Raw genomic sequence first — 26,252 nt, forward strand, 5'->3', positions numbered from 1 at the left:
TTCACTGTTACACAGACGATGCTAGGAAGAAACTAGTGACTTTCTAATTCTAGGAGAAGTCACACAATATTTTACTCTGGGTGAGTGAACGATAGAAGAATTAGTGAAGTCAGAGTTTTGGAGTTAAAATTCTGCAAGTTGGAAGACTATTTCAGATGCAAAGTCCTGTATTAAATACTGAAGAAGTGGATATAATTTGTCGTAACAGATTATGAAAAGAAGCATCTTAATCTTAGAGATTAAGGATTACATCACGGGCCACGTTAGTTTTAAAATTATCACAGATCTTGCAAGCAGACTTGCAAGGACTTAATTTTTTGACGACGGGATAACGAGTCGACATAAATCTGACCAGCGTTCTTGGCTCTCTGCAAGTATGCCCCTGAGACTGTCGATGTGACATGTGGGTTTCGGCGTTCCTTGAACCAGTATGCCTTATGAGACATTAATAATTTGACATGTAACCCTGTCACAGAAGCTGTGATACTTCAGTGCAAAAAAGCCTAAAGCCTTGAACAGATAGTGGTAAGATAGTTTATCACCGTTTGCATTCCTCAGCTCAGGCTGCCATGACAAAATACCACGGATGGGCGTGGCTTAAACAACAAAACGTATTCCTCACGGTCCTGGAGGTTGGAGCGCCTGAGATCATGGTACCGACGGGTTTTGTTCTTGGTGGGAGCTCTGTGCTGGTTTGCAGATATCTGTCTTTTCGCCGTGTCACCACAAAGTGGAGAGAGAGAGAGAGAGAGAGCTTTGGGGTCTCTTCCTCTTCTTATAAGGGCACCAGCCCTATTGGGTTAGGGGCCCACCCTTATGACCTCATTTAACCTTTATCACAGGCCTTATCTCTAAATAGAGTCATGTGGAGGGTTAGGTGTGCAACATATGAATTTTAAGGTGCCATAAGCATCCTCTCCATAATACCATTCAAAAGAAGGAGGGACTATTTAAAAAAAAAAATTTATATTAATTGATTTGAGAGAGAGAGGGAGAGAAGAACATCGATCTGTTACTGCATGTGCCCTGACCTGGGGATCAAACCTCCAACATTTGCACTTTCGGACGATGCTCCAACCAAGCTATCCCAGCCAGGGTGAAGAAGGGACTATTTTTATTTGGCTGAACATGCCTCAAACTCTCAGAGGAAGTGGCTTCGACGAGTGCCTTTAAAGGGCTTGGCCTTCCGAGCGAGAAGGGAAATTACACCACAGTCCGGAGGTTCCGGGTGAAAAGCGGCGGGGACGCCGCGTCCGCGCGGGGGACGCCGCATGCGTCCGCGCGGGGCTCGCCAGGGTTCCAGATCGACCGGTCTCCCAGCGGGTGAGAAGGAGACGAGCGACACAGCGGTGAATGTCAAGTCATCGAGACCCTTGAACGATGTGCTCGGAAGCTGGGACTTTCTTCCGTGAGCAACAGGAAACCACAATTAAAAACAAAAAAGTGATATGATCAGAGCTGGTTTCTCAGAACATGAATCTGACAAGGATGAGGGGCTGATCCTGGCGGCTTCGTGCCGTCTGCTGAGGAGGGTGTGTTAGCGGGCAGGAAAGAGGTCACCAGAGCCTGACCTATATATACCAGGGGGACCGGTCAGTCACCAATGAGTCAAATGTCAGCCTCCCCTCCACAAGCCCCATACTCTAACGGCAAACTACACAAATAAACCAGCGATTTAAATACAGTGGAATACATGCTAGAAAAAGATTCAGTTCACCAGTAATATATAAGCTTGTATAAGCCTAAGAAAATAGAGTCAATATTTCTGAAACAAACATGGACAGAAGTGCAGGGAGACTGTTACAGAGCCTCAGCTACAGTGGAATGTCTCTCCTACTTCATGAGAGATTAAGCAGACAACATATTAGTTAAAGATCAGAACATTTGACTATGGTTGGTTTGAACTGGTGAAGCGTACAGGTTCAGGGAATAATACCTCTAGCACCCAGAGGACATAGTCATGCTGTTTCTCCCCTCCTCTTTTCTGAAATCTTTCAGTGACCGTGACCGTGTCCCCCCCCCCCCTTTTCACAAGAAAGGAATAACTCTTATCAATCCCAGCTCTCCCACGATGCATCACCCGGGAGTATGAAAATGTCAGAGGGACGATAGAGAAATATCGGTGCTGGAGAAAGCTCTCCTCATGGCACACCTCCTGGCCACGGGTTTCCCCTGTGTTGTGTTAGCGTCCGCTGGGGCTGAGGTGTGACCTTAGGGAAGGGGCGATCTGACCCTTGCTGGGCCGTTCCCGGCTCGATACTGTGGCACGTTTGGAGTGGTGACTATTGTGTGACTCCTTCCTCCTTCCACAGGCTCGCTATTGTCAAACAGTGCCTTACTCTGAGGACGTCATGTCCGGGTCAATGCTGGGGGGGGGGGCGGTGCCAGGGAGGTCAAGGTGGACCCCGTGGAGCTGGCCCTGGTGCCGCAGCCCCAGCTGCCAATCAAAGGGCTGGAGCGTCTCAGGCTTGCCCTGGCAAGAAGCACCCCCCCCCCCCCCGACCCATTCTATCAGTCAAGTAATATTAACCCGTGGGTAAAGGACCTTCTAAGCATATTAGAAAATATTAGGTTGTCAGCTTTAAAAAATTTCATGAAGGGTGCATACATAATACTGTTCACAAAAATGAGGGGATATTTCAAAATGAATAGGAAACGATAAAATATCCCTTCATTTTTGTGAGCAGTGTATATGTACCTTTCGAATTTCTTTTAAGGGCTCACAAGCAAAAGCGTTCGGAGACGACTGATCTAGAGAAATAAATGTGGAAGGCGATACGAATCATGCAACCCCTTGAGGAGGATCACCCTCTATTTTTAACTGTCCTGTTGGCAGATTTCAGCGGACAGCTGTGTCAAATGGTGGAGGCCGCCTGAGGGTGTGTCAAAGCACCCTGCCTGCCCCACTGCCTTTCAGCTGTGAAATGTTCCCACACTCATTCTTTCTCTCTTAATTGAATTTATTGGGGGGAGGGGAGGGACATTGGTTCATTCTATTAGATAGGCTTCAGGTGCACAATTCTTTGATACATCATCTGTATATTGTGTTGGGTGTTCAGCACCCCAAGAAACCTTCTTTTCCAACCCTTGTGTTTAATAAACGTAACTGAGGCTGGCCTGTACAGTGTGGGTGGAAACAGCCCCCTTTCGCGCCGCAGGGCAGAGAGATGCACAGACCTCCGTTAGGGGCAGTTCTGGTCCAGTCCCCCGAAGCCCTCCGTGCGTTTTTCCTGGAACCCTCGTGTACTTATCGTCACTGGTCAGGACAAAGTCCCGAGGCAGGAGCGCACCAGATGTGTTTGAACAGCCGATGTGACCTGAGCCAAACAGGAGAGACGGTCAGAGAGGAGACGAGGACCCCGACTGTCAGACTAACCTTAGTAATAGAGCGCGTCCATTCCCCATTACAGTGGGACTCCGTAGGGAGGTGAAAACTGGTGACACAGGAGAGAAGAAGGTGCTGGGGAGGAGCAGGGGGTGCCCACCGGTTGGATCACTGGCAGAGAGGTTTGAAAGGACTGTTTGTTACACAGAAGCGTGGTCAGGGTGTGAGGAAAGCGTAGGGAGAGCATGGCACCCTGGGGTTAGTGACAGATTGGCATCAATACCGCTGCTTGGCAGGAAGGACAGGGGACAGGAACCGGAGGAAGAGAGCAGAGCTGTGTGGAGAGACCCACCGAGGCACTGGGCAGAGGGACTGAGCCGGCCCACGGAGAAGGGGCTGAACAAGGAGCTCCCTCCTTCCCTTTCCTCCTTCCCACACATCCCCGTCCTTCCCATGGTCCAAACGGGTCTGGCAGCCAGAGGGCAGGGGAGCCCAGTGATTCAGGTCAGACTCCCTGGCAAAGGGTCAGATAGGAGGGGGTGGAAAACGGATCTGGAGGGGTCAACAGAAAAGTCCGCCCAGGAGAACTGCTGGAGGAATGACCTCGAGTGAGGGAGGGGGAGGGAGAGGGGCTGGTGTCTAAGTGGAGGGACTGGCCGTAGGCAGGACGACCCCACGGTTCGTGCTCGGGACAGGAGAGACGGCAGACCGCTTATCGAACAGCTGTTGCCCCCAATACCCATGCACAGCCTGCGATAAATATGGGGTGACCGTGCCGGCCGCGACTCTAATGTATTTGGTTTTTTAGCTGCGTGACCCAGGGGAAATTGTGTCCACCCCTTTGGACAGAAAAAACTGACCAGCTGACTAGTACCACCGAACTGTCTGTAAAACCAGACACGGCTGTCCAGGTTGGATAAGGCACTTGTCACATCTGGCAATGACAGAGAACATGCTGTGACCTAAAAGAAGAACATAAACAGAGGAGGTGTGTTCGTTGTTACAAACCAAACTTTCTCGGTCGGACATCTCAAGATGAAGCACAGCCCATCAGTGCCAGATGCCACCTCTCTGGGTGCGGAGTCCTGAGAAAATGTAGACTAATCAGAAGGGTCTTGTTAATATCTCTGAGTTTATGCATAAAACACAGATAGTAAAACTTCCCTGGTAATAAAACTTTCCTGGGGACATTCTAATCCAAACACAATATTCCTGTTTTGTTCGCGTCAGACGTATCTGCTCTGGGTCATGCTAACTCTGAATTTCCATGCAGTACGTATGGGGATATATGAGTGTGCATGTGTAGACGTGCATATATGACACTAAGCCTTTCTCCTTAATATCTCTTGTGTTTAGAAGTAATATATATTCCCCTTTTTATCCGATACTTTCTCTCCACCCTGGGATTTCCCCAATTGTGTCAGCTCTGAATTAGACTGGCTTGACACCAGACCAAGTGTGGCGCTGTTTTAATTTAATGTAACTCTGAAACATTTGGCTGCTTGAACTTGATGAGAGAAGGCTTCCCTCTACCTAAGACCCTTAACGACTGTCCTTAGGAATTGTGGGAGGAATGCAGCGAACTGTGTGGGTCCTCACTCTTTAGGGGTAATGCTTTTATGGGGAGTGAGTAGAAATATACCAGCGTCCTCTCTCTTGTTCCAATGATCAGACAGATTAAAACGCAGGGGGCCACATAGGAAGATCAATATTCTGTATCCTCAGTTGGACATCGTACTTAGAATTTCCTGGCCTCTGCTGCCACCAGGTGGATCCACACAATGACTGAAGGCAGTCTCAGAAAGTTTCCGCCAGGTGGATCCACACAATGACTGAACGCAGACTCAGAGAGTTTCCTGTTAAGGCAGGTCCCAAGCCAAAAGAACAAAGCATTGCAAGTTTGTTTGGGAGCCCTTCCGCCTCAGTTTGTCTGTCTCCAGTTTGTCTGAGTTCCCTGTGCTTTCAGACTCCCAGGGAGGCTCCACAGTTAAACACTTTTCTCTCCTACACCGCACCCTGGTAACTCTAGTCTTTGATGAATTAGTTCGAGGCAGAGGGGCCCAAAAATGGTCGCCGATGATCTCTGTTTCCTTATACGCAGGCCTTGTGCAACCCCTACACCCTGAGTGTGGGTGGGGCCCGCGACTCGCTTCCAACCGGTGGAAGAAGGCGGAGGTGGCGAGATGGGCACCTTCCGGCGAGTCTGGCGGCCCGTGGGGAGGCGATGGGGTGCGTTGCATGTTGCCCAGTAGGAGGCCCTGACTTGTCCTGGCCAGCCCAGCCTTGCGTAAAAAGTCGTTGATGTGTCTGCATCCCGTTCCAGACTCCTCTCGTCAGCACTGCCATTTCCGTCACCCCCGCTCCTGTTCCTCGTGGTTCTCGGGGGGGGGGTCCTGACCTCGGGCCACCCCCTTGGAACTGCATTAGGACCCAGGTGGGGCTTGCTCGCCCCGTAGACGCCGCCGCAGGGTCTCAGCTCCAGCCTTCGCATTGGGGTCTCATGCCACTGAAGGCTTTGGCTCCTGACACTGGTTTGTGAAAAGAGGGGTGTCTGCAGCCTCGTTTGTTATTATTATTTTTTCCTGCCTGGGATGCGCTGTCCGTCCTATCTGCTGCAACACGTCTCGCTCCTCCGTGAGAACCCGGGCACGCGGCCGCGTGGCGCTCCCTTGCGCTCCGCAGCCTCCGTACAAACTCTCCCACGGTGAGCGCGTCGCCCAGCGTCACACTGGTCACTGCATTAGAGTCCCTCCGCCCCGCCGAGCCAGGGTCCCCGGGGCTAGGACCTGGGCTTAGCTACTGCTCTTTCGGTCCACCCTGACATTCCACAGCTCGAAGGCTGACCCAGTGGGGGAAAAGGGTTCAGGCAAAAATGGTTAAATGAGCTGCCGGCTTTTACTAGACAGGTTACCCCGACTAACGTTTTGTGTGTCAAAGAAACCAATGATATTTTATTCAACTGATAAATCTATTATTTCTCATTCTGACTGTGGAGAATATAGTTTCTCTTCAGTATAAAGCTCTTATTTTCTCTATCATCTATCTATCTATCATCTATCATCTATCTATCTATCTTCCACCTAAGATATTACAATATACTAGAGGAGATATGAGCCACTTTTTACAATTATAAGTTAGTGCCCAGCACGGTATTTGTCACATAGTAGGTGCTTGACAGAATAGTTGTTGGGATAATTCCTTTCTGGTACAAAAGTGGCCTCTTATTCTACAAGTCTAGGGTTCTTCTGGCCGTCAGACCCCTGCACTCGGGATGTGGCATGAGACCCGAGGGAACCTACCTCTCCTTTTCACCCTCACGGTAACAGAAACAGAGGGGACGTGATCTGTCAGGGCGATGCAGCGCTCTGCCCACTGCCCTCCCTGGCCTTGTCGGGTCATCCGAAGCCGAGGATCTATCACTGTGAAGAGGCAGGTCTGGTCCCTACCAGGTAGGGCGGTGCTCCGGGTCTTCTCCCTCTTGGCATTTTTCTTTCTTTTTTTTTATAAATAAAATTTTATTTTAATGGGGTGACATCAATAAATCAGGGTACATATATTCAAAGAAAACATGTCCAGGTTATCTTGTCCTTCAATTCTGTTGCATACCCATCACCCAAAGAGAGATTGTCCTCCTTCACCTTCTATCTAGTTTTCTTTGTACCCCTCCCCTTCCCCTTCCCCCTCCCCCTTTGACATTTTTCTTGAAAGCAAAACACTGCATTTCACTGGGAGCCGGCATCTGTTTTCTGATCGCAGCCGTACACGGTGGACCGAGGCATGATTTCTGTTCTCCACCACGGCATGGGAGACAGGTGGTGGTGTTTTTCTGACCGTCAGGATGAGTGGGGAGAGGAGGGCCTCTAGCATTTAACAGCCAGCCGAGGTCAGGAGTGCGAATTCCTGCTGCAATGAGCCAAACCGTGTGTCACAACAAAGCGCCACGCCCCTGGGAAAGTCACAGAAGGCCCCTGGGTATTTACACCAGAGCAAACGAACTCAGATCACCTCCAAATTACGGTGAAAATATGAAGTATTTAAGGAGAGATAAATTTCGACTGGACAAGTCAACACCAGGGCTCTTTAGCTGTGTTACCTGCCTTTGTGACGACACAGGTGACTCTAGCCCAGGGCTCTGGGTAGAGTGCAGATTTCCCTCAGGGTCCGTCATCGTAGGGAAGTCACGCTCTGTGTGCTCTGTGGAGAGTACCGTAGGGAACAGGCTGTGGTTAGGGGGGGTGTTATGCGAAGTGACCTTGAACTGCTGGGTGAGAGAAACAGGAAGACAGCTGCTACCCCTGATCTACCTGCTGCGGGCGATGGCGTTGTCCAAGAACACGTGATACGTGGGTTCTGTGAACAGAGCTTGGTTACAAGTCTATGGATGACTTTGGAACAACTTATTATTTACAGCCCTGGAAGGATGGGGTCTTTAATCTACAAAGCCACCCTTACAACTTTGGTTTTTCTTTCCTTTCTTTTAACCGCCATTTATTCAATACTGATCTTTGTTCATCCGGTGGGCGGGAGACTGGAGGCGCTCCGCAGAGGGCGGCTGCAGTCCAGCCGAGAAGTGGGGAGGACACAGGCCGGGATGACAGCCATGGAGACGGGGGGACAGACGGCTCTCTGGAGGCCGTGGGCCTAATGAAAGGCCCCGTGAGGAGGAGTCCATGGTTGATGTTGGGTTGGGACTTCCTGAGTTGAAGCAGGGTCTTCTCCATTCTTTTTTTTTTTTTTTTTTTTTTTTTTACAGAGTTGTAACGGTTACAACCCTTGAGGATTTTTTTTTTAATTTTTTATTTTATTTTATTTATTCATTTTAGAGAGGAGAGAGAGAGGAGAGAGAGACAGAGAGAGAAGGTGGGGAGGAGCTGGAAGCATCAACTCCCATATGTGCCTTGACCAGGCAAGCCCAGGGTTTCGAACCGGAAACCTCAGCATTTCCAGGCCGACGCTTTATCCACTGCGCCACCACAGGTCAGGCCTTCTCCATTCTTTGATGCGATGCTGAGTGTGACAGGGAAGGGAAGTTGGTGAGTCTGGACCGTTAGACCTCATTCAGACTTGGCAGTGAAGTACGGTTGGGAGGGTTGGTCCATCTGGCTTAGAACCTTGTCTGCCACTTTTTTTTCCCCTGACTTTGGGCAGTGAACTGAGCCACACACATCCTTCGCCTTCTCAGCCATAGAATGTCCAACTGTAGTGGAGTCATTGGGAGGCTTAGGACAATACAGGTGCTCGGGCAGGGTGCTCCACAGACGGTAATATTGTTCTTGCTAAAGTCCAATTGACTTATTCATTTTCATTCTCTTGTGCGTACACACTGGGGTTTATCCTCGGGGCTGCACATGTCATATGGCATCCTGGCAGCCTGAATAAGGAAGCGGATATGGGAATTCAGGTGCCTTATAGTAAGCCGGGCAATAAAGAGATTTGCAAAAGTTTAAACGATGCTCTTCGTCTCACTAAATTCTTATGTTTGAAAACAATCACAAAAGCAACAGTAAGAAATATTATGTTAACATGCCGTGAGTTCAGTTTTCATTTAAAAGTGAATTTGTGAACAAGTAGTAAACTATTTCTCGGTTTTAATATTTAATACGATAGATATTGGTAGATATTACCCACAGAAACAAACATCTTTTTTTTTTTGGAGTGGGGGAGGCGGGTTCACAATAATTTTTAAGAGTCAGGAAGGGATCCTGAAATCAAAATGTTTGAGAATGGCTCATTCAGAGGCCTGAGCGTGGGATCCAGGAGGGTCGCTTCTCAGAGGCCAAGCTCCAGGGAACATCGAATCTATTTTGGTTTCCTCTTGACTGCTGACAAGTAGCTGATGGAGAAAGAACCAGTGGGAGGTGAACTCCTGGGAGGGAGTGATAAGGGGAGGTCTAGCTGGGGACCTTACGGGGGAGTGATAAGCCCAGAGAGGGTGACTCTGGGTAGTGCTGAGCCTCCCCATTCAGTTCCCTCCGTGTGCCATATTGCTTCCTAAGCATGCTTGAGGACGAAAGGTTATGAGAGCATATTCGGAGAACTGTTTTATGGACGTGTTAGCATGCTTTCGGCTTACAAAGTGCCCGCTCGCTGGGGACTATTCCTGGAAAGGGTCTAATTATAACTGCGTAAAGTTATGTCACCACCTGAGGCTCTACAGGACAGGTACTAAAGATCAGCTGACTTAGTTATAATGTTGTCACGTTGCAAACTGACAGCTCTGGGTCCGTTTTGTTTAAAGTCTCTCTCTGAAATCCTGCAGGAAGGGGCTTTTGTTAGTGGTGAGGAGTTCTTAAGGAGAAAGATTCCAGTGATTGTCTTTCCCCCTGCTCTCGTCGCCTCTTAAAATGGTTTTAGAGAATTTACTCGTGTTGAAGGTCAACCAGTGATCACAGGTCACGGCACGTGTGACCGTCTGTTTTCCATTCTGCACATGTTAGTCATCGTCTGAACTGTTTAACATTTTCAGATACACTGTTCTTTCCTACTATTTTTTTTGTTGTTGTTGGCAAAAGAATCTCGTGCAAAACAAGATGAAAGGCTTCAAAGAAAACAAAACTCTTAAAATTCAGGGTAAATTTTCCAAAATAAAAGAATTCTTTTGCTCTACATCATTCACGCTTTCAAGAGCTTCAGTTCTTTGCAATCGGATTCTTTTATGTCTTTTTACAAGTAATTGAAACAGTGTGCTATTTACTTTTATTTCCTAGATACAGTTGCCAGAAAAAACGCAAGGCACCCAGTGTAAATGTGATGTTCAGAAAAATAGCGAATCGTGTGTTAGTATAAGTATGCACCAAGTAATTGCCTAAGATAACACTTACACTAAAGAATGCTTGTTGTTTTTTTTTTAAATCTGAAAATCACATTTAATCAGACATCTTCTATTTGAACTGGCAACCCTACCTCATTGCAAGTAGGTGCTTTTGTTTGATTTACCATCCTATAGGCTACCCTCACATGATTTTATAGTTCAAGACAGAAAACATAATTTTCTTGGAAAACCAATTACCAGTTGGCCAAAACAAAACAAAACAAAACAAAAGCCTTTGAGTTCAGCAGATTGCTTAATTCTCAGAAACGGGGTCCTAAAACAGCACTCATCTTGCAAATCAAGTTCTGCTGCTTCGTTGGGAGAAGCTCCCTCCTGTTGCAGGATAAGCCGGCTCCACCCAGCTGCTGAAATGTGATACAAGTTGTAACACACCCGGAAGCTGGCCAGGCTGCCTCGCTTCCCAAGGTAAGTGTTTCTTTCCGTCCTAGTGTCAGAGCTCTTTGCAGCACGTTTAAAGATTGAATTCAGCTAGGTGGCCGTCCTGGGTTGAGCAGGGTGGGCGTGGGGGCTGTTGGTGACACAGGGGCGCAGGCTTCATTACCAAACTGTGTCCTGGGAGCTGGTGTGGGGCCGAGGAGTGAGTGCTCACTAATGAGTTAGGTTAATAAGGTGTCTGGTGGCTTTGACTTAATGAGCTTTGATCCCCAGGAAAGGGTCGCTCTAAGTAGATCCGAGTTTGGGATCCCAGAAAAACAATGGCTTTATTTATGCATGAGTGGTTTTCAGGTTGTTGTTTGTTTGTTTGTTTGTTTTTAATTTTAAACTATAGGAACTCTTTTAAATTTACACCTAATGACAGAATTACCTGTATGAGGGTTACTTACAGCCTTACTTGGTTTCAACATGTCTTTTAATCTAGGAGTTTTGGCTCCTGCTCACCCCCCACCCCCCCACTCCTGGTGTGCCTGTAGATATTCCCCGAGCCTCTGTCTGACAAGGTGTGACCTCTGCCCTGAATTCCTCCTTTGCGTATTGTCACGCTGCCCCCCGGGGAGGGAGCAATGCGGGTTTTCCAATTTGTAAACGAATTTACCACGAGTTATTTCTTTAAAAAGCTCAACTTTTCAGTTCAGAAATTTTCTTTTTCCTCCGGATTAAAAAGAAGGCGGAGAGATTGGAGTGGTGCATTTAGTTAGTGTGGAGGCGGGACGCTACAATGTGGCCCGTGGGTTTATTGCCAACAAGGAGCTAGGCTTATTACAGTAAAAGGGTGAGTCTCACCAGGTCTATACCAGCGCTGTTTTTCAACGTGGTCTGCTAGCTTTTATGAAACCGGATCAATGCAGGGCATACCTGCTGCCTCCGGGAATTTGCCAAAAGATCTGTCCTCAGTTGTGGAAGAAAAACGGGACACATTTTTTTTTTTTTTTTTTTTTACTAACAGAAAGCAAAGCGTGTAAAGGTTCTGAGAAGAGAGTGGTCACATCAAGTTGGTGGATTTAGGAGAGATTTCAAGTCGATCTTTTTTTTTTGGAGGGGAGGTCAGTAGTGTTGCACTTTAATTTTTATTTTTTTCACTTTACATTAAATTTGTTGCGGTGACACTGGTTAACATAATTATACAGGTTTTAGGTGCCCAATTCTTCAACACATCTCTGTACAACCGTGTCATGTGTTCACCTTCCCCGAGTGGGTCAAATCTTGGGCACTGAGCCGGGTGTTTCATTGATGTTATATAATCTCCACAAAGGCGATTGATATTAATTTCACTGTCTTGAATGAAATGAGAAAGCTGAGGTTAAATAATTTGCCCAAGATCACGAAGGGGATCTGCTGGGTTCAACCCAAGTCTATGTGATTTCAAAGTCCGCACTGTTCCTTCGCTCATGGGACACAGCGGTTGGTGGCATTGGAAATAAATGGTTGGTGTAAGAAGCGTCCAAACCTGTCAGGAATTTTTATGAGTTCATTTGAGCCACGTGGACCACTGCCAGGAAGCAAAGTCTCAACGGGTTGAGAAAACGCTCCAGAGAATGGCAATCTTGCAGTTTATTTTGCATGTCACAATCAAAGGAGGAGGCGCAAGGGGGTGTCCTGGGGTGGTAGATGGGGGAGGTGGGAGAGAGGAGAGGGGGACAAGCCTCTGAGATTGGATAAAGGGTGGAATGGAGAAACACATCCTTCCTTTAGGTCGGTGGGTACAGGATAGTCAATAGCATATACAGCATGTGAAGATGGTATGCAGGTGTTAGGTTAGTAGGAGGTTAGTAGACACGAGCCCAGACAGGCAGAGGAGAGGGAGGGATGAATTGCCCCCATGCATTCCAGGAGTGCAGGATCTACCTCGCCACACCCAGACTGGTGGTCTCCAGTTCCCTGACATGGTATCAGTCACATAGCAACACCAGAAGAAAAAGCTAGAAAGAAAAAATGGCTAATGGCAAGGTCCAGGAAGAAAAGCCCATAACTACCTAAATTCTGTACCTAGTCGGGGCACTCATTCTGGCGAGTGAGCTGCCCACGCAGGCCCTCCTGAGGGTGTCCTGCACGGCCCACCAACACTTGCTTTGCTTGCTAGACTTTGTCCCTTGATTCCATGTTTTCTCTCAAGCAAGGCAGGAACCGAGGTTTCGTGGCTTCCCGGGTCACCCAGGGAACAGGGTAACAGTGAGGGGCTCTGTGGTCTGGTGCTCCGGTGGGAGGTTGTGCCCCGAGGGGTCCAGATAAAGGAGGTGACTCCGACATTCCGAAGGCGTGTCATTGTAGACGCGGAAAGACCATGGACAGCCTCAGTTAAGGTCAAGCCTGACCTTTGTCAGGGAAGATGCAGGCCCTCCATGACTGTCTCTTCGTTAGGAAGCTTTCATTTCAGACCATCCTGTGTGGCTACTTAAGGTCTCTGAGGTTGGAAGGCCACCATGCAGGTCCTCCCCGGAGCTTGTCCGGGTTTCGTACGTGGCCCCTTTTTCGTCCACAAAATGGATCTTAAAAGAGGCATAGAGGTTTTATTTATTAAGACAAAAGCAGTCAAAATAACACAGAATATCTGAAAATAGAAAAAGAACACAGAACTCGAGCACCTTACAAATAATTCAGTGTATTTCTTTACACTCTTCACAAATGCATCTTGTGCGGTGCTGTTAATATTATCAAACACTGCCCTGGCCGGTTGGCTCAGCGGTAGAGCGTCGGCCTGGCGTGCGGGGGGACCCGGGTTCGATTCCCGGCCAGGGCACATAGGAGAAGCGCCCATTTGCTTCTCCACTCCCACCCCCTCCTTCCTCTCTGTCTCTCTCTTCCCCTCCCGCAGCCAAGGCTCCATTGGAGCAAAGATGGCCCGGGCGCTGGGGATGGCTCCTTGGCCTCTGCCCCAGGCGCTAGAGTGGCTCTGGTCGCAGCAGAGCGACGCCCCGGAGGGGCAGAGCATCGCCCCCTGGTGGGCAGAGCATCGCCCCTGGTGGGCGTGCCGGGTGGATCCCGGTCGGGCGCATGCGGGAGTCTGTCTGACTGTCTCTCCCCGTTTCCAGCTTCAGAAAAATACAAAAAAAAAATAAAAAAAAAAAAATTATCAAACACTACAAGCTTCTGAGGGGGAAGCGGAGTTGGCCAACCGGAAATATCCCTCTTTTGGGACATTGCCTGTTTTAGGATGGTTCAGTTTAGGAGACTGCAGACAAGGGACAGGCTCTGAAAACCACGTTGAACAGAGCCTCAGGGAAAGCACATTTACATTTATTAGGGAAAGCTCAGTTTCTAAGGGTGTGCTCCAGATTGGTGGTGAAAGCAGGTACTTCAGTCTTCATGACAATCACCCGCGTTTACTGGTTTTTTTTCCTGGTAATCTCCCTTAACGGCTCTCCACCTCCAAAGTCTTTTGTCTTTAAGGTAATGGCTTCCGCCAACACCAAGTTCCTTAGTGTTCCTGAGTCTCTCCCACGTGTGCTGGAGTTCAATCTGTCTTTCTCCTCCTCCCTCTCCTGTTAATTTGATTATTAGTAAGGTGACCAATCGTCCTCCTTTAGGGAGGACAGTCCTTCTTTTGTAAGTTCTGTCCTCCCTCGAAAAGTGTCCTCCTTTTTTTTTTTTTTTTTTTTTTTTAGCAATCAGAGACAGAGAGAGAGTCAGAGAGAGGGATAGACAGGGACAGACAGACAGGAACGGAGAGAGATGAGAAGCATCAATCATCAGTTTTTTGTTGTGACACCTTAGTTGTTCATTGATTGCTTTCTTATATGTGCCTTGACTGCGGGCCTTCAGTAGACCGAGTAACCCCTTGCTCGAGCCAGCGACCTTGGGTCCAAGTTGATGAGCTTTGCTCAAACCAGATGAGCCCGCGCTCAAGCTGGCGACCTCGGGGTCTCAAACTTGGGTCCTCGGCATCCCAGTCCGACGCTCTATCCACTGCTCCACCGCCTGGTCAGGCTGTCCTCCTTTTTGATATTGGAAGATTAATCTGTAAATGTCCTTATTCGATAGATGCAGTCGATTCATTGCGTGTGATGTGATGTATTTGTATCTAAATGAGTACCTTTTCTTACAATTATTATTAAAAATTATAGGCATGTAAGCATAATGATAAAATATTACAAATGTTTTTATTATGCATTTATCGTATTATAGTATATCATTGTTGCAATGAGTAAAATGTTTCTTTTATTTATGATACTGTTTTATTCCATTTATTTTTGTCCTCCTTTTCATTGTAAAAAAGTTGGTCACCTTATTATTAGTCCAGCCAGAAGAACTTAGAAGGGCAGAAGGAAAATTATTTTTCTGCCCTTACAACTTCAACTGTCAATTAAAAAAAAAAAATCCTTTTCCCTCGTGCTTCCTGCTGTGAAAATGGAGTCTGAAACGTTTTTATCTGGGGACGCAGACATGCTGGACCAAGTTTTCAGTTTCCCTCTAATTTTAAGATTCAGCAATCAGAGTCAATTTAATTCTCGATAGGGAAGTTTCCCACGAAGGTAAAGTCACAGTACTGGAAAAACGGGAAGCACGTTTTCTGAACTATTTTAGGGGGCTTGAACATATTAACTGAGGAGGGAAGAAATGGATGAACATTCCAGTTGTCCAACCACAACCGTGTTCGGGTGAAACGACCACGTACCGGTCACAACAAAACAGAATTTAGGAATTGAACCTCCATTTTTTTGGGGGAGCTTGGGTTCCATGGAGAAAAAAACCTCTACCTTGTTTTCTCAGACTCGTGGACTCAACATTCTGAACTAGGCTAATTTAGATGCCAACGTGTGTCACAACGTGGCCCCACTCACCTTGTTCCTCGTGCAAGGTGGATCCTTGGTGGGCTCGTATAAGCTCCACACCCTCCTCTCTCCAAGGAGGGAGCCATGATGTCGCGTGAAAAGCGTGTGAATGTTGGAGTTAGGTTTCGGTTCTCATCCTGAAAGCATGCACACTCTACTGTACAATCCTGGCCTCTGTTTCTTCATCTCTACAATGAGGTCACTCTCTGCTTGTTGTAAGGACGACTGCATAACCCATCGCTCATTATCCACGTCCTAGCATGTTAGCGTTAATGTTGCCACGACTAACTCAACTCCTTCTTCCCTTTCATAACTGCGTACTCAGTGTCAGCCTTGGTTAGCTAATGATTAAATGCAGTCGTTTGGACAATGGTTGTTCCTGAAATCATTAGCCGGAAAGCCATCATTAGCCATTGGAATGAAAATAGCGCTTCACCTTGAATGGTCGGCATCTGACCCGGCGAACAAAGAAGTGGCTATTGTGTACTTCCCTCTTTGACCTTGTTGGTTATATTTTCCTAGTGAGTGACAGATGGTGGCCTCTTAGTCACTTCCCTTTCCCATCTTATACTTTTCCCTCTCATAATTCCCAGCGTGCTTGGCCACATTGCTTCCCTGAAATTTTAAGATTCAAGGCGGCCTTGAATTCAATCTGGTTCACATGCTATCATTTGCAAATGAAGAAACTGAGACAGATGAAGTGACTTGGCCGATGTCGTTTGGCTTCTGTAAGAATGAGATGGCACTTGAATGTCAGATGTACAGCTTTATTAGAGGAGAAAGACCTGCCGGGGCACTTCCCCAGGAAGAAGGGCCCCAAAAACAGACTGAGGCAGAATTTTATAGGGTTGGGAATAGCCTCGAGCAAGGGTGTGCTGGTAGTATGTTCGGCTTTCTGGAATACTCTTCCTTGGGGCGATCGACCAGCTTCCTGGAACCCCTTTGTCCCAGGGCTGATTGTCCAGTAATTAAGGGTGGGGTCAAGCAGCCAAGCGGCACAGCAAAAGGGCAGTTGTAATTCCTGGTCAATTCATGTATCTATCATTTCTCAGCTGGTTACAGTTATTAATTTTATAATATACGGTGAGGGGTGACGAGGAGAAAGAGGAGAAAAAATTGGAAAATTATTGTTTCTCCTGGGGAGAGAACTCAAAAAGAGAACCTTGCTAAACCAAGTCCCTCATCCAGTGAAGGAGGTCGTCAATTTCCGTGCTGTAAGGTCTGAACCATACGATGTCTTCGAAAACCTGAGTGAGGAAGTAAAAAATCTTGCGAGGTAATAATTGTTAGCTGCTTGCTGCGAGTGCCAATTGAACAGGGTGACATGGTGATACATGGTCTTCTGGATGAGCCTCATGAGATGTGCTGGTCTGGTTCCTCTCAAATGGGAGGACATGTGGAGATTTTTAGAGACAGGGAAACTGTTGGTGTAAGTTTTAGAAGGACTGAGTATGTGTGGTTAAAAGGAAGGGGGTTTGGAGAACATTCAGGAGGGAACCTCTCGGGCTGAGAGGCGGCTTCTTCCTGCTGTCATCCCTACCTATTTGATATTTCCCTCGTGAAGTTCTCCTTGGGGTATTGGGGAATAGAAGTGTAGGAGCATTTGATTGTAGGTAATTCTAGAGATTTCTCTCATCCGGGCCTGTATGAACTTGATAAAGAAGGGGGCAAGCATTAAAATTAGGCACAGAATTAGGATTGGTCCTATAATTGGTGCTAACATGGAGAACAAGGGGTTTTCCCACTGCTGTTCGGAGTAGGGGTCAGTACCGGCCCAGCCACTGCGGATTTGTTCTTGAAGTTTTCGGAGAGAGTTGATATTCTTCTCATCCAGGCCAGATTCGTTAATGTAGTAGCAACACTGTTCCTGTAAAAAGAGACAAGTACCGCCCTTCTCTGCTGTTAGTAGATGTAAAGCTCTCCGGTTTTGTAGGGCGACCTGAGCTAGAGAGGTCAGTTGTCTCTGGAGGGAGGCTAGAGAGGTGGCTGAATTATCAAGGGCCTGTTCTAGGTCTGATTTTAGTTGGTTAGTCGTCCATATACTATGGCCTAAGCCAGCCCCGCCTATCCCTATAGCCGCTATAGAGGTGGCAAGGGTAAGGCCAAGGAGGACCAGGAGGAAGGCAGCCTGTTTATTCCTGCTTGTTCTCAGCTGGTTTGAAAATTCTTCCTCTCCATAATATGTTAGTTGTGGCACAACTATTACCGGGACACAAGGGAGGGGGGGAGAGGTGTTTAAGGTTTTTAGAATGGTTCCATTGCACCAGAAATGAGTTCCGTTAGGGCTGGTTAGAGAAGTTTTGATTGGGATAGTCTTACTACATAATGGGGTAGGCCGATTGAGAGGGTTGAGGTGGGGTCTTCTTGGAAGAGAGGAACTCCAGAAAGAGAAAAAGGGTCTTGAATTTTAGTGATGTTGAGTGGGTATGGTAAAGGAACTGTGGTGATGGGAGGCTTGTTTAAAAAGACACAGAGAAAGCAGTGAGAAGTGTTGTATACAGAAGTGAGGCTGAGAACTTGGATGCCCTGCTTGATGAGTCCTAGCCATGAGAAAGGTCGGGAGTAGGGGTGTATTTATAGGGTTTCAGATTTTTCTGTTTCGTGAGGGCAGGTTTCAGGGTAGGTGTGTAGGGTTAGGTAGATTTTTTTCAATTTTCTGATTGACGAAGGTCTGCATGTGGTTCTGTAAGAAACTAGTGAACAAACATAAGAGGCAGGGTCCAAAAGTTAGAAAAATAAATAGGAGAGTGAGTGGACCAATGAAAGGCAATAGTCAAGACACCCAGTTTGTGTGAAACTACTGATTCCATATTTATGAATTCACTGGGCTTCAGAGAGAGAGAGAGAGAGAGAGAGAGAGAGAGAGGGAAGGGCAGTGGCCAGTCCCCCTGCCCCTAGACCTACTTCTCTAGAGATTTTTAAAGCAATAAGAAGAGGTAGAATTACCTGTACAGTTTGTTTGGTCCTTAGATTGATGGGTAGTGTACTAGGAATTGAAAGAGGCTCATGGGGTGGGATTAGGCTGATATTTGGGGTGAGATAGATTAGGGTACAGGTTTCTGTCCAATTAGTAGGGAGACACATATAGGTGTTGGTCCCATACAAGTAGAAAGTCCATGATTAGATGAGGCAGGTTGAGAGGTGAATAGAGAATAGAAGGACAAGGGGTCGGTTTTGTTTCTCAGTTTCTGAGCTCCAGATGGTCAGGGTGGAAGAAAGAGTTGGCCCAATATGTGGGGAAAATAAAGGATTGTTAGTTAGGGTGACTAATTAAACATTCTTTGAAAACCAGTTTTCTGACTGTTCAAATTCTTTTTTCTCTGTACAAACCTCCTACTACCTGCAGAAACCTTCTACAACTTACATAAACCAGTTTTCATGCATTTTCTTATCCAGAAATAACTGGCCTTCATAACAACTTGCTTTTCCTTTTTCTTTTAAAAGTATTTCCATACCTTATACCTTCTATTATCAAAACCATACAATTCCTTTCTAGTCAGAACTCTTGATTTAAAAATCTTTAACCTTTAGTGACAATTAAGTTGACTTTATTTTTACCCTAGTTTCCCTTTTCTCAAAGTCTGATTAAAAGAGTCATTAGTTTTTCATATATTCACCATACATAGACCAACCAGCTTCTGGTTTGTGGTTGGAGTAAGGCATGCCGTTTTTCTATTTTAGTAGCAGTGGGAGTTGTCAGGATTACGGTGTGTGGACCTGTCCACGTGAAAATCAGTCCTTGGGTGAGGTAATGCTGGAAGCGCCTCTTGGACAGTCTTTGAACAGTTTGCTGAGTAACCTGTAAATTCTGCAAGTGCTTAGGGGAAGGGTGGTTACATTTCTACACTTTGCAGTTAGAGTTTAAGTCCTAGTGACCACTGCTTCTAGCTGGAATTAGCAGCAGGTCCCAGCCTACAATAGGCATGGGCATTGAGACAAGAGGAATAAAGGAGATACTATACATTAAATAAAGTAACAAACTTGGACTGTCAATACCCACAGTAGAGATCTTTGAGGGATAAATAAAACTCAAATATTCAGGCAAGGCATAGTAGATGGCCCTTGTGTTTATAAGAAATGAGATTAGCTTATTTGCTACTTGGAAGAAATACCTTAGGCTCATGAATGATGTACTTGGGCCTTCAGTGGCAATTCCCAGCATGCTGGGCAAGGTCAGGTCACAGGTAGCTGGAGCAGGGCTAGAAGAGACTGAACCCTTCCTCCATGGAGCAAGGGGGCAGCTTACCTTCTCATGTCCCTCTTTCCACAGCACAGGTGTGTCAACTGGTGGGGCCGGGAAGCCTGGCAGGCTTCAGTTCAATGACCTTTCTTTCCACTCTGGATCAGGGCCCTGATGAAATCCTATGAAGCCCTTTAGGGCACTGTAGCCTTTAAGAGCATATGCCAAAAGCTGGTATTTCCTGACTGCTTTTGGGCCTTATTTGACTTTTCTGTTACTTCCATGGCCATTATAGACCTTAAAAGCCATGCTCAGAAGATCTCACTGAGGGGCTTGACTAAGAGAGCAAAATTGGGAATCCAGTGTCTAAAGAAGCCTATTAGACTGAGGAGAGAAAGGATTTGATATGTGATGGTAGGTGGTTGGAGACTGTGGATGGTCCGATTTTGATCTAGGGTGAGACCTCAGGTGGTGGGGGTTAAGGCGATGCTCAGATAGACTACAGACTGAGAATGAAGTTGAGCCTTAGCAGAGAAGATGTGATATCCCTTCATGGTGAGGAAGTTAAGAAGGGTGGCGGTGTGTCTCCTTGAGGCAGGCAGGCAGGGAGGGGCTGCAGAGGAGTAGGTTATTTGCATATTGTAAGAGAGTACTAATTTTGAAATTGCACGCTGCTAAATCCTGAGCTAGTGTCTGCCCAAACAGGTATGGGCTGTTTTTGATCTCCTGGGGTAAGACAGTCTATGTAAGTTGCTGGGCTGCATTAGTGTCTGGGTCAGTTTACTTATTTATTTATTTATTTATTTTTTATTCATTTTAGAAAGGAGAGAGAGAGAGAGAGAAGGGGGGAGAAGCAGGAAGCATCAACTCCCATATGTGCCTTGACCAGGCAAGCCCAGGGTTTCGAACCGGCGACCTCAGCATTTCCAGGTTGACGCTTTATCCACTGCGCCACCACAGGTCAGGCCGGGTCAGTTTAAATAAAGGTAAACAGAAAGTAAGAGTTAGGGTGTAGAGGAATGGTAAAGAAGGCATTCTTGAGGTCTAGGACCGTGAAGTGAGTGGTGTTTGAGGGAATGTGTGACAGTAACTTGTAGAGATTAGGGACTACTAGATGGAGGGGAATTACCACCTCATTGATTAGGTATAAGGCTTGTATGAGGCAATAAACCCCTGAAGATTTTTGAACAGGAAGGATGGGGGTATTGCAAGGAAAGTCCTTGGGGATGAGTAAGCCTTGATATAAGAGGTGGGTAATTATTGGTTTAAGGCCTTAGAAACAGACACAATTACACATTAAACAAAGAGTTTATATATAAGTTATAATTAAGAATTTAAGGCCCTGGCTGGTTGGCTCAGTGGTAGAGCGTCGGCCTGGCATGCAGAAGTCCCAGGTTCGATTCCCAGCCAGGGCACACAGGAGAGGCGCCCATCTACTTCTCCACCCCTCCCCCTCCCCTTCCTCTCTGTCTCTCTCTTCCCCTCCCGCAGCCGAGGCTCCATTGGAGCAAAGATGGCCCGGGCGCTGGGGATGGCTCCTTGGCCTCTGCCCCAGGCGCTAGAGTGGCTCTGGTCGCGACAGAGCGACGCCCCGGAGGGGCAGAGCCTCGCCCCCTGGTGGGCAGAGCATCGCCCCCTGGTGGGCGTGCCAGGTGGATCCCGGTCGGGCGCATGCGGGAGTCTGTCTGACTGTCTCTCCCCGTTTCCAGGTTCAGAAAAATACAAAAAAAAAAAAAAATTTAAATGAGTGTGCGTTACTTGTTTTAATTAAATTATATTATAGATATTTTCTGACAAACAAAGAGACAAGACAGATTACTTACTCACATAGCTTAATATACAATTCTGGTTTTTTAAGTTTTTTGAGATGGCAGGTAGTTGCCAGCATAGAGGGGAGGAAGAGAGAAAGCAGACGGATGGACAGTGTGAGCAGCTGGATGGAAAGAAAGAGGATCAGAATCCATAGGAGGAGGAGGAGGTGGTGGTGCCATGTGGTCAGAGGAGTTAAAAAGATTAGAGCCTGTAAGGAGAAGGGAGGGGCCCCTGGCCATCAGGGGAGGAGAAAGATAGAGACTGATATTTGCAGGTGAAGAAGAAACAGATTCAGTGAAGAGAGGGAAGGGGGCTTTCTGGAGGGAAGAGACTCAAGTGAAAGAGATTTGCAGAGGTACCAGAGAGGGGTCCCGAGAAAGGGGTGCCCCCGGGGGTCAGGCAGGAGGGAGAGAGAGTTGGGAGTCTGCGGAGAAGGAAAGATTAGGAGCGGAGGTTTTAGGTGAGGTTTCTTTGGCCAAAAACGGCCTGCGTGTAGAACAGGCGGCACAGAAATTAAGGACAGGAGCGAAAGTAAAAGGAAGCCCGCACGTAAGGGATTTCAGAAGCCTTTCCCGTCCAGTGGCAAAGATTATTTAGGTCTCTTAGGATATTGTAATCGAATGTCCCATTTTCAGGCCAATGGGAGTCATTGTCTAATTTGTATTGGGGCCACGCTGTGTTACAGAAGAAAATGAGTTTTTTTGGTTTAAGGTCAAAGAGGCCCAATGTAGTGAGGTGTTTTATGAGACATCCTAGAGGGGTCTGGTCGGAAGGCTTAGACTCTGAGGAGCCCATAGTGGAGACAGGTGAGCAAGAGGGGGTGTCCCTGCCTTTTGTCACTGTCCTAAGAGGAGAGAATCTCCGTGTGGGGGAGTCATCCCTGATAGAGGTCATTACCACCTGTCAGAGAGTTGAGAGAGAGAGAGAGAGAGAGAGAGAGAGAGAGGAGAGGTTTGGCTAGGCGCCTAGTCTTCCGTGCAGTCTACTGAGACTGAAAGTCGAACCCCTCAAAACGTGAGGCATGTCAGAGAAAACCGTCCGACCAGAGAAAATTTTGTGGAAAAGAGAAGCCAACTGGGAAGGGGAAGGAGAAACTTCTCACCTTTCTGATCCGGCGGGGGTTCAGGACAGGGTTAGACTGCCGGCCAATCAACCTACAATTGCTTGTCCAGGCTTCGTTTGGACGGCAAAGAGGGATCGTCCAGGCAGTTAGTCCCCTGTCCCGGGTTTCTGCACCAGATGTAAGAATGAGACGGCACTCGAACACCAGATGTATAGCTTTATTAGAGGAGAAAGACCTGCCGGGGCACTTCTCCAGGAAGAAGGGCCCCAAAAACAGACTAAGGCAAAATTTTATAGGGTTGGGAATAGCCTCGAGCAAGGGTGTGCTGGTATGTTCGGCTTTCTGGAACACTCTTCCTTGGGGCGATCGACCAGCTTCCTGGAACCCCTTTGTCCCAGGGCTGATTGTCCAGTAATTAAGGGTGGGGTCAAGCAGCCAAGCGGAACAGCAAAAGGGCAGTTGTAATTCCTGGTCAATTCATGTATCTATCAGCTCCTAAATGCACAGCAGAGAGAGTAGAAAGCAAGTCTTGTTTCCACTTTCCCCAGACCAAAGCCAGGGCCAAGTAAACATTTGTAAAACTGAACTAACTCTTCCCACTCCATTATTCTGTAGGCAAGTGGCCCGTTGCTGTGTTTAGTCTTTAAGGTAACTTGGCCAAAGTCCCATGGTAAAGACTGTGACTTTGATCTTCTCTGGTTAATCTTGCCTGGTCCCAAAAGCAGGTCTGCCCCCAACAGAAGGATCTGAAAGCCATGTCTGAGACAGAAACCCTCCCAAGGGCTCCGCTCCTTAGCAGTTACTCTCTTTTTTTCTTCCCTTCTTCCCTCCCTCCCTCCCTCCCTCCCTCCCTCCCTCCCTTCTTTCCTTCCTTCTTCTTTTATTAATTGATTTTAGAGAGAGAGAGAGGAAGGGAGAAGGAGAGAGAGAGAGAGAGAGAGACTGATATATTGTTCCACTTATTTATGCATTCCTTGGTTGATTTTGTTTGTGTCCTGACGGGGGATCAAACCTGCAACCTTGGCATATCGGGATGATGATACTCTAACCAACTGAGCTACCCGGCCAAGGCTAGCAGTTGTTTTCTCAACTATTGCTTCCTATAGTCACTAACATTTCCAAGATTAGGCTATTCCCTGGAGTCTGCAGGGAAACCTCACGTTTCTCTTCTGCTATAGATTATTTTCAGAAGGGCTGGATTGCTCCATTGTTCCCCCAGCGTCCTCCTTAAATGGGAAAAATTCTACCTGGCTTCAGTGTTAAATAAAAGAAAGGGGTGTGCTGTTCCACTACTAGCCCCTCTGCTAATCACTGGTGTTGGGGACAGGGCTGGTGACAGTGTGTGTGCAGTCCTCCATGTCTGGTGGCCAGCAGGAATTCCTGTCCTTTATGGCCGCTCCAGTGTGGGGCTTAGTTTATATAATTTACGTGACTGTAAGAGGATAATTTATTCTAGTGATTCTAAGGGTGCTTTTATTGTGTCTGTAACCAGAGCAATGATATGGAAAATGTAATTTTTATGGAGAGTGGTCTTGAGTTCTTCCCATCTGCAGCCTGTCCACGGTGCTGGCGTGATTTATTACCCTGCTAGCCTGGTTATGGCTTGCAGGTTTTGAATATAGGCAGAAAGCAAAGTGGGCTAGGAGAGGGTGGGGCTGCCGTAAAGCAGCTGGTGCCTACTGGGCTGATGGTAGGAGGTAGCCACACTGGACGAGAGCAGAAATACTCCTGTTTCTTCATGCAGGAGTCTCTGGGCTAGAGGTGATAGAAAAAGCGTTTCTTGCCATTGGTTGCCTGTTACCCTCAGTTTCCAGTAGGATGAACCAGAAGACCCACCATGTCACCATGATTAGTGTAGTGGGAGGTTGGGAGAAGTCGTATCAGATTTATGCAGGTGATGATATTTAAATCCAGAAACATCTCTTCTGTGTTCTGTAAGCTTTCTGGGGTGAAGTGAATAAAACCTTTTGTTTTCATTGGACACAGTCGGGGATTTCCCAATCATTCTAATCAATTGCTTCTCAGTCATTCCACTGAGACTCTCTACTCTATCTCCATTTTATTAAAACAACTTGGAAATGATGGTCTAAGTCTCCTCCTTTTTCATGTAAGGAAATGGAGGATTTAAGTAGATTTGCTCAACGTCTTCCAGTTGGGAACCGGTAGAGCTGGGATTCGAACCCAGTTCAAACTTCACCTATCGTATTCTTTTTGTCACATAGTTTTGAGAATGGGGTTAGCTGATTATTGAAAGCAAGTAGTTCTCTAGAATTCCTGTCCTGTGGTACGAAAGCTTATGTATTTTATTGTCATTACATCTGAACAATAATGTGCTTTTAATCTTCTTTTCGGAGATGGCAGTTCCTGCATTCACCGCTGGCGCCTCCCTGCTTCTGTTGCACGTTGGTCTGGTGGCTAATTATCCCAGCGGGAAGGTAGCAGAGTCATGCCAAGACATGGTCCCTAACCACGGTCACACCTCACTCCTTGATCCTGTTCACAACATTTCCGTGAGTCAGACGACCTTCACCTCGGGAGATCAGATCCAAGGTACCGTGCTGGGGTTGACTGTTTACATTTTGAGTTTCATCCTATTACTATAAATTGAATTTTTATTATTATTGGAGTTACACAAGTTCAGCTAAGTCCCTTCCCCTATTTGGTGAAGATAACCATCATCTTACTCTTCCGCGTCTCCTTCTTGTGTTTAACCACTCGGGATGACTCTGTTAGTTAAGTAGTGTCTTCACTTGCCATTCGAAACAGGTTTTAAAACCTGTTTTTGTTATCCTTAGTATGTCTTCATGATCAATACTATTAATAGAAAAAGAAAACGGAGTTTATTTTTTTCCGGTTTGAGATATAACACACCCTTATCTTTCTCAATATAGTGTCATCTCTCACGTTACCCCGATTCTTCTGGCAAAATGTAGGCTGGCTGTGAAAGGTGTATCTTTAGTAGCATTGTGAAAACGCCATGCTCTGTAACTCCAGAGATGCAAACTACTCATAGGTCCTCTCTAACCAAAAGAGTCTATGGAAAGCCCGCTTTGTGCTATGGATATTTACCTGGTAGAGTTTCCTACCGCACAGTAGGAGGTTAAAGTGCCTAAGGTTTTGCAGTGAAGATACAAGCATTTATTTTCATTCCGTGTTTTCCAAACTAATTTGGCCCTATCGCCTCTAACCTTCTTCCCCTGTGGGAGAGCTGTTACCATCTCGTGGGGTGAATGTCCTTTGGAACATAGTCTGAAACTCTGTAGAGAGGATGATTTCTCCTGTTTTCTCTCCCGGGGTAGTTTTGTGTATGCTATGCCTGATGCCAGCTCTGAAGTGCCTCCTCTAAACAGTTTCCTTTCCGGACGTGGCTAGATCACTCACCTTGTCTTTGTATCTGTTTCTCAGTTACTTTGTCAGGGCCGGCGTTTAAGGGCTTCCTCTTAGAGGCACGTGATGCTGAGAATCCGAGCGGCTCTCCTATTGGCTCCTTCACATTGATTGACAGTCAAGTGTCACAGCTTCTGACTTGTAAAGATACACAGGTTTGTGTTTCGTTTGAAATGGATTTCTGTCCGTGGCCAGGGCTCTTGACACAACAAGGCGGTGCTGGCATGTTAAACCGCGACATTGCCCATGTCTGGAGAACATCTAAACAGATTCACGGTGATCCAGCTCTCCCCCTCCTTTTGATGTATCAGCATCTTAAGAAAGGTAGGGCAGTTGCCTGAAGAGTGTATGTAGCTCTTGATAGTTTCTATAAGATTGACTCTTATCCTACTGGTTTTTGAAGGGTGTCGATATTAAAGATACAGCTAGCTCTAGAGAGGTACAGA

The 26,252-nt window shown here is 46.9% G+C and overlaps 1 protein-coding gene across 2 annotated transcripts in view; it reads left to right on the forward strand.

The window, feature by feature from the left end:
- The first annotated feature begins 10,477 nt into the window (after positions 1-10,477).
- FRRS1 (ferric chelate reductase 1) overlaps positions 10,478-26,252 on the forward strand; it is a 51,554-nt gene continuing 35,779 nt past the window's right edge. Inside the window, exons 1-3 of one of the 2 annotated variants that reach the window (XM_066353488.1) lie at positions 10,478-10,562; positions 24,774-24,969; positions 25,825-25,961. In XM_066353488.1, the coding sequence (XP_066209585.1) occupies positions 24,774-24,969; positions 25,825-25,961 (333 nt within the window). In that variant the 5' untranslated portion in view covers positions 10,478-10,562. Of the gene's footprint in view, positions 10,563-11,261; positions 11,368-24,773; positions 24,970-25,824; positions 25,962-26,252 lie in introns of those variants that run through there. The other variant, XM_066353490.1, reaches the window with a different exon arrangement.

Source organism: Saccopteryx leptura, chromosome 11 (assembly GCF_036850995.1).
Source record: "Saccopteryx leptura isolate mSacLep1 chromosome 11, mSacLep1_pri_phased_curated, whole genome shotgun sequence".
Classification (NCBI taxonomy): domain Eukaryota; kingdom Metazoa; phylum Chordata; class Mammalia; order Chiroptera; family Emballonuridae; genus Saccopteryx; species Saccopteryx leptura.